This window comes from Apium graveolens, chromosome 10 (assembly GCF_009905375.1).
Source record: "Apium graveolens cultivar Ventura chromosome 10, ASM990537v1, whole genome shotgun sequence".
In the NCBI taxonomy this organism is placed as follows: domain Eukaryota; kingdom Viridiplantae; phylum Streptophyta; class Magnoliopsida; order Apiales; family Apiaceae; genus Apium; species Apium graveolens.
The window spans coordinates 212,841,512-212,849,827 of NC_133656.1; the positions used below are offsets into that span (position 1 = coordinate 212,841,512).

Sequence of the window (8,316 nt, forward strand, 5' to 3'; positions counted from 1 at the left end):
ACAAACACACTCTCACCAAGGAGAGAAAATAAACTGAAAATTTAAATAAAAAATTAAGATCTGAAAAAATAAAATTTAAAAAGAGATAATCATCTCACCCTCAAATCCAATATGTTCCGCTTGAATTAAAGATGAAAGAAAATCTAAACTCTGACAATTAGATCTAAAAATAAACTAAATACATAAGAATTCTTCCCTGAAAAGAAAGATTATTGAAAGAAATAAAAGAAATAAAATAAATCAACAGATTTGGGGCTTTCCACCGGATCAACCGACGGAAGCCCCGTTAAAAGTAGGCTGATTTTGTAGAGGAGGCTAGGTTTTCGAGAGGAGGGTAGGGTTTTAAGAGGAGAATATGATTTTTACCTTCACCTTCTTAAAAACGAGTATAGACATCTTGCATTTTAATATTAGTTATAAGTTAAATAATTTGCTTAGGAAGTAACAACAAATGGAAAAAAAGAAATTTATCGAATAAGTAAATAATGTATTATAATAATCAAAACTAGAGGATGTTTGAATAACTGAAGTGATCTATAATTTATTTTCTGTTATCATAGATTCAACCTTCGTACGCTCAAAAAAATTCTTAAACAGATAATTATTTGCAAGGCCGGGAGTCCTCGCTTGTCATAAAAAATAATCAAAACTAAAAAAAGGAAAAGAAAATATAATATTTCCCGGTGAATCCATTCCTGGCCCACGCTCTTAAACTAAGTTACACCGGGCCGAGCCGAGCCGATGACTACGTGGCCCACATCTAGAACATCTGCTGGCACAAAGCAGCACTCCCTCGCTCGCTCCGCCCCGTAAATGACACCTATATATATCTCAACTCACTCCACACTCACTTGACTCTTTTGTGTATTTCATCCGACAAAACATTTTGCCCAAAAGACGAGGCGCTTGCTGCTTTCACCCTAGGGTTTATAAAAATGACTAATCCTGCTAAATTGAAGCCCAATCTCAACCACCACAACACCAAAATGCTCAATCTCACTGTTCTTCAGCGCATGGATCCCTTCATTGAAGACATTCTCATCACTGCTACTCATGTCACTCTTTACGATTTCGACATCCCACTCAATCACTGGGTATTACTCTCTTTTAATCACGTTTTTGTTTCTAATTTTACTTGTTTATTCCTCTCCTTTTTTATGCTCATTACTGTTGTTTTATTTCTTCTCGTAAAATTAAATTTAAATTTTATGTGCTTGTTCAAATGAATTTGATTGTAAACGTCGAGTAGAACAGAAAAATGATAATTTAGAGCTCGAGAGTGTTGAGTGTTTATGTATTGGAGGTTTAGCTGTATGTTTTGGAGGTGTTTTAATTGTATTTACCAGAAATGAATTGCGCGTACTTTTTAAAATGAATTTGACTGTAAAAAACGAGGCAGGAGGTCTATTTTCAAAGTAGAGTAGTACGGGGAATCGATAAGTTAAAGCTCGAGGATGTGAAGTGATTGTTACGGGAGGGTTGGCAAGGGCCGGCGGGTGTTGTTTATTTATTGTAGGTTTAGCTATATGTTTGCGTGGTGTTTTAATTATGGCAAGGTTTGTTAGCTGTGGAGTTTATTATGCTTCTTTTTGAGAGGATTGGTTGTGTTTTTAAATCCAAGGATGGAAATTATAGTACAAATGGTTGGCGGTACTAAATGGAAATGAAATTATGACATCAGAGGAATATTAGTTATAATGATTACTATTAATTGAAAGTGGACTTCTGAATTAACGGATCTGTGTAAGGTGGATTTTGTAGAATGGACAGCGCATCACATTCACCCCTGACCCGTTGTAATAGACTTTCCGTAAGTAGATTGAAATAATTAGTGGGAAATTAAATGTTGTTTTACCATCATCTTAATCATGCATAGACCTGCTTTGTGTTTTTTGTGATGACTATTTTATCCCAATTATGGATAGTATCTGTCTAAATCTCTACATTGTGATTGCTTTGCCAAAAGACGGAAACACATAAAAGAACTCAACGTGAAAATCAATCATTAAGTCATTGTGATCTACCCATAATGGAACAGGGATACTAAAGGGTTTCGTGTTTGTCCATTGAACAAGTTGGTACTATTAGAGGTGCTGCTATGAGTTTGCCTTGATTTTTGGCTTCACTTAATTTATGTTCTTTATCTTGGTTTCAGAATCGGAAGGATGTTGAAGGTTCCCTTTTTGTGGTGAAGAGGTAGCAACTGATTACTTACTTATATGGTGGTTATGTTTTAAAGAATTTGCATGTTAGAGAGTTGAATTCAAACCGAGAGCAATGTATCATATTAGTTGTGTGGGCAAAATAAAGTCATATAATGATTCTGGTTGTTTTTGGTTATTACTTATTAGTACTTCGTTGATTAACTTTCTATTCGTAATGTGAATCTGTCACTATAGATCGATTTACTTAATTGCGTACTACTTTTTCTCCCCTTGTAGGAACACTCAACCGCGATTCCAGTTTGTTGTTATGAATCGGCGAAGTACAGGTAGCCTTTCTTTGTTATTGAAATGAATGTAAAATGATGTTTGTTAGCAATTACTCTAGGTAGTAACTCATGATGTTAGAATATTTGAATTGTGATTTATTTTACGATCATATGTACAAGGTTTATTGTAGTTGTAGGCGCCTACATTTGCATTGTATTACATATCTCCTGGATTGTCATCTTTATGTAATAAAATATGTTCCCATGATATATTTGACCAATTCTTGCTCTTTTTCTTATCTGGATTCCTTAAACCTTGTTCTTTTTTGTGCTAATTTATCCAGATCCAATCATTATTGTGACCAATGATTGATCTGGACTTCTCTAGTCAAGGATGTACCGATATATTTAGTCCATTCTAATATTCTTTTAACATCCACTAAATTTTTCAAAAGGAGAAAATTGAAATTTTCAGAATTGTCCATATTAATGTATCTATTTTCTGTTTAATCTCCTTGACATCTCTTGTGTGTCCGCAGAAAATCTTGTGGAGAATCTCCTCGGAGATTTTGAGTTCGAACTTCAAGTTCCTTATTTGTTGTATCGCAATGAAGCTCAAGAAGTCAATGGTATCTGGTTCTTCAACCCTACGGAATGTGAGGATGTTGCCAATCTCTTTACCAGGTACTCTTTCTTATTTGGTTCCCAGACTTGTAGAACTTTTTAGATGTAAGCTTGCATAATGTGTTTATTTCAAAGAATATATTCTGAAGAGTACCATTTTTCTGAATCTGAACAGTATATGCTGGATGTACAATAGGACTTACCTATTACCTGATCAAATTGCTTTAATACTTTTATTAAAAGAGAAATATACAAGTTCAAGAGGTTGTGTTTAATGTATAGTACTCCCACTTTACTGAAAAATATCCTATTCATATTTCAGTCTTTCTTGAATATTAAGGTTTAATAGGATGGTCTTAGTTTTACGAATGGGTCAATATTAGATGCACTTATGAGAAATAATTAAATCAGCTTGAATAAATGCATGTCATTGCAAATTAGTTCGGACTGACAATACATCTCATACCAAACAAGGGAAATTAAGGAGGTTTGAAAATAAGCAAAATGAAATAGTTATTGGTAATGTAACTTTAGTATCAGACATCTGATCTGGCTAATATGTCCTGTGTAAACCTTATTAATTAAATTGAGTAGCAAGACAAGGCTTCGAGAGTTTGGTGAAGCAGCACATAATGGTAATGTTGCTTTGGTGTCCTGGTATCTAAGTAGCTAGACTAGTAAAGATAAATGAATTCGTTTGAAGTTGATGCCATAAAAATATAGTCAATGGCGAGGTACACCGGTCATATGCTTGTGTGGAACACATTGGTGGTTGAAACGGGGTTCAAGTAGTTTTTTACCGTATCTTTTACATCTATGCAATATTTCTATTTATATTACTTGTTTCTTTTAAGTCAACTGAGGAAAATTAACAGGTCTATGTTTATGGATCGTTTGCTAAAGTGAACCATTACTACTTTATATATCTAGGATGTATTTAAAAAATTAAATATCTATAAGTTTAGACATCTCTATTTCCCTATTTATGCATGACCAATTGCCTGAGTCATTTTTATTAAATCATCTGTATACACGACAATCTAAAAATATTCAATAGACGCGCAATGCGAACTAAAGGACAAAGGCATCCAGGAGCACACAAGTAGAAAATATTTTGAAAGTAGCATTGTTGGTTTTTATTTAGTGTTCTTAAAATTTTCATGAATGGTGTATTTTCAGACACCCTGAATTATTTCCTTTCCCGGAGTAAAAATTGTAGGTTATACTTATATTTGTTATTTTTCCTAGTTAAGAAAATGTTCGAAGTACGTATATAGTTTGTACCAAGAGTTCTTTTCTGCCAATATAATCAACATCATCTGCTTATACACCCGCACTGCCCACCATGAACCGACCTTAAAGATATATTAAGACAGTAAATCCATATTCAAATGAGCTTTCCTGTTACATATGGAAAAATTAATCTTATTGATATATATAAATAAGGTGCAAAATATTCTGTACATATGCTTGTGAAATTTCTAACATAGTTTTGTTTTGCTTGTGTTTAGGATACTCAATGCGTATGCGAAGGTGTCTCCCAAGCCTAACATAACTTCGAACAAGAGGTAATGATTATATTTGTGAAAGTTATACGACTCAGTTATTAATGAGAACCTTGGAATTTGTAAGTAGAAATGGGTTCTAGAAATTTGGGTGTCTTACATGTCACACTACTCATAAGACAAACTCTATACTACCAGAAACAAGCTCTTACAGGGTTTTTGGCAGCTTTAAGAAGATGGTAGTGTACATAGCTGTTAATAAATTGGCACGTAATCAACCAGGCATCCAGGCGGCTTTATGAACTCTTTTCTTTGCGCTACTCAAATCTGTAGACCCAACAACGGTTTAAAAAAAAAATTCAATCGAATATTAGTTAAGTTTGAGTTATTGGTCAAATGAAGTTATGGACTTTAAACTATTTGGTGGTATTAAGATGTGAGGAAATGTATTATAAATGCTACCTGAAAATGCAAGTAATTTAAAATGTATAGAGTAAAATTGATAATCATGAACTCTTGATTGAACTCCAATCCTTCCATATGAAGCTCTAAGCCTCACATCAAACGAGATCCAGATCTCTTCCATGTAGTAAGTATATTTTATCTATGGATATTTCGTTCTGATTTGTAATTTCAAACTGTGTCGTAACATTTTTAGCGAGTTTGGGGAACTTGAAGCATCACAGACCTCTGCAGTGATTGAAGAGTCGCTGGAACCACCTTTTTCAACAGCATCTGCATATGTACCCGAGGATACTGCCTTTATAAACTTCTTCAATGTAAGTTATTAACGAACATAGTTTTAATTCGTCCGTGACTCGTGTTAGCAACTGCTTGTTAATCATTTTAAGTTCTGTTACTATGACTGTTTCTTCTAAATATGGAAGGGAAACTCTAGTATATGCCATTTTAGAATATTGTTATACTGGCTTTTGAGGGAAGCTCTCTTCTAGTTTGTTTAATCAGTATTTTTTTTATTGTTTTGGCTTCATGTAAACAATTTTTGTTCTCTAATTATCCGAATTACTGTAAATTGGTACAGAAGAAAAGGAAAAGAGTAACTAAAAGAAAAGGAAAGAAATCCAGGCTGTATAATAATATTCTTATGCATTCCTTTCTTTTTGTGTATGCAGGCAGCGGCAAGTACTGGACAGAATCCTGCAAATGTTGTTAGTTCTGAACAGCTTGGCCCCATCCCTGTACCATCATCTCGTGTTCCCATTGTTGTCCCTGCTCCTGCACCTGCACTTCAAATTCCAACCGATTCTCTTTCAGTTCCAAGCTCTTCTAAAATCCTATTTGATATGACAACTTACTCGGTCAACAGCAACAATCAGGTCACCGGTCTTGTGACACCTCCCTTTTTCACACCTTCCTCTTCTTTGCCTGTGCAGTCGGTACCACTTGTATCTGCATCTATGCCAACTATTATTCACCCTCACCCAAATGTACATCGCCCTCATGGCGCTCCAATGCTTCAGCCTTTTCCACCACCCTCGCCACCAGTATCCTTCACTCCTATCCCATTTCCCTCCCCAAATCATGAAGCATTAAGTAGAGAGCAAGTGCGTGATGCACTTTTGGTGCTTGCTCAAGTATGTCCAGTTTTTCTATTCTTTTCCCTCCTGGCATAGATGCTACTAATGTTGCTAACTTTTTCTTTATATGGGGTCTAAATTATGTTCAAGTTCTTATTTATAATACACAACTGTTTTGTTGTAATTATCCTAAAAAAATTTAGTGAATAGAATCTAGTTCATCTTTGATAATGTTGATGAAACTTCTAAAGTTGACTAAAAAACATTTTTTACAATTGAGAAAAAAGTAGATGTCAAATTCAAGTTCTGTTGGGGATAATTTTATTTTTCTCTAAATTATTTTAACACAATTGTCTGTCTTAATTTGACAGGACCAGCAGTTTGTTGAAATGTTATATCAAGCTTTTCTAAAAGTTCATCAGGCATGAGATTATTTCAAGAACTGGGGCGCTCATTCATCTGCACATGGACAAGGAAATGCTTGAGCGTTCATAATGTGTATAGATTTTCAGCAATTTTAGTAGAAAAATTGCTCTGCTATCTGCTTGCATGTAACTTGGATAGATATACAGAATAGCACATGTTTCACTGGGAGTGTAGACTCCCGTAGACAAGTTTTTCAGACTTTGGACCTAGTTATGCTTATGGTTTTGGAGTTTGGATTTTTGTTTTAGTAGTTTATGCCTTGGACAAATAATTTTTTTTGTTCTAATTTAGGACAAGTTATAAGTATGTTTCTTTACCCTAGAACAGTTTTCTTACCTTTATTAAACTTGAAGGCACAAGAACAGTCCATTGAACATTTAGGCCTTGCTCTTGAGGTTTTTAAAATGCAAGGAAGTAAGTGATGAAAAAACAAATTTTTTTATCGAATTTTTGGAGTGAAGGTATGCAAAATTTGCATTAATCAATATTTGCTTTCGTTTCTTTTTAAAACTCACAAGCATGTGAGTGAAAGTGAAATTATTTTAATAATCTTATACTTGCTTTCCTTTGTTTTTAAAACTTGGAAGTAAGGGGTTAGAATGGCTAAGACTACTGGGCGAACTTCAAGTAAATTAAATATGGCATTTATATACTTGGGTAACCATGTCTTGTGGAGCAATACAATTTACCTATTAAATTTATTGACATTTGAATGTCTAAATTTGAATCCTTTGAAATTTTTGTTAGCAACAAACATCTTGATGTATCAGTAGACTTAATAGCTGGGGTAAAGGGGTAAAATCTTGACCACTATATCTTTGAATCAGATTCAAAGATCCTTGTTGATGCATGTCAAGGAGAGCAAGGAGCTAGTTATATAAAATTATATTATTTTGTCAGATTGTGTTAAGTTGTGCAAGCACTTTTGAGTTTTGATAATGTGCAAGTTATGTTTGTCCGTAGATCCGCTAATAATATGACACATTTGTTAGTTATAAATTATATGCCTTCTATGCATGGTATGAGGGAATGAGTTAATATCCCTAGTCCCTACTGATTTATTAATTATGCACTGAATTCTTGATCAAGTAAATCAAGTGCGTTCGTTTAAAAAAAAAGGCTAGCACCTAGTTGTAGGGGGGTTTGGATGATCTCTACAACACTTGCATAGGTGCATGACCAAAATTTCTCTTCCCCAAAAAGAAAGACTATCTTGTGCATCGAATACAAAGCTGCAAATAGGTATCTTTTCTCCAACTAAAATTTGCAACTTGCACGAGTTTATACAGTTAACTTTTTAACGTTTTGCAAAAAAATTCTCCTTTAATAAAAGGCTTATCTATTTAAAAATAAATTGTGTTTCTTAGCCTTTTAGCTATATGGGTATCAATTTAAAGTGACCTGTTTAGGATTATTTGTTCATTATTTTTGTTTTCTTTAACTTAAGTCTATAAAATATTTTTTTATGAAATAGCAAGAAGTAAGAAAAATAGTTCCCCATTTCGTGATAAATTTATGTCATATGTGTGAATTTATATTTATTTGATAAGTATATATAAGAGAAATATACTTGATCTTATTAAAATGAAAAAAAATATCTTATTTATTTATGTACTAAACCCTGTATATTGTTTTTTTTATCGTAGATAACTCGCAGCCGCTACCCTTCGGGTGCGCACTAGGTAAACCTTACATACGGGCTCACGCAATAGCCTGCAAATCACGTGAACCGAGGTAAACCGCATTAAGTAATAGACACTATACAGTGAATATCATAGCATGATCAATTTAT

The 8,316-nt window shown here is 33.8% G+C and overlaps 1 protein-coding gene across 1 annotated transcript; it reads left to right on the plus strand.

Moving 5' to 3' along the window:
• Nucleotides 1-696: 696 nt before the first annotated feature.
• LOC141688907 (mRNA-decapping enzyme-like protein) lies at nt 697-6,830 on the plus strand. Its single transcript, XM_074493052.1, has 8 exons — nt 697-1,094; nt 2,156-2,196; nt 2,442-2,491; nt 2,971-3,115; nt 4,567-4,623; nt 5,219-5,339; nt 5,694-6,155; nt 6,470-6,830. The coding sequence occupies exons 1-8, from the start codon at nt 936-938 to the stop codon at nt 6,524-6,526; spliced, it is 1,092 nt and encodes a 363-aa protein (XP_074349153.1). The 5' UTR covers nt 697-935; the 3' UTR covers nt 6,527-6,830.
• The last annotated feature ends 1,486 nt before the right edge of the window (nt 6,831-8,316 follow it).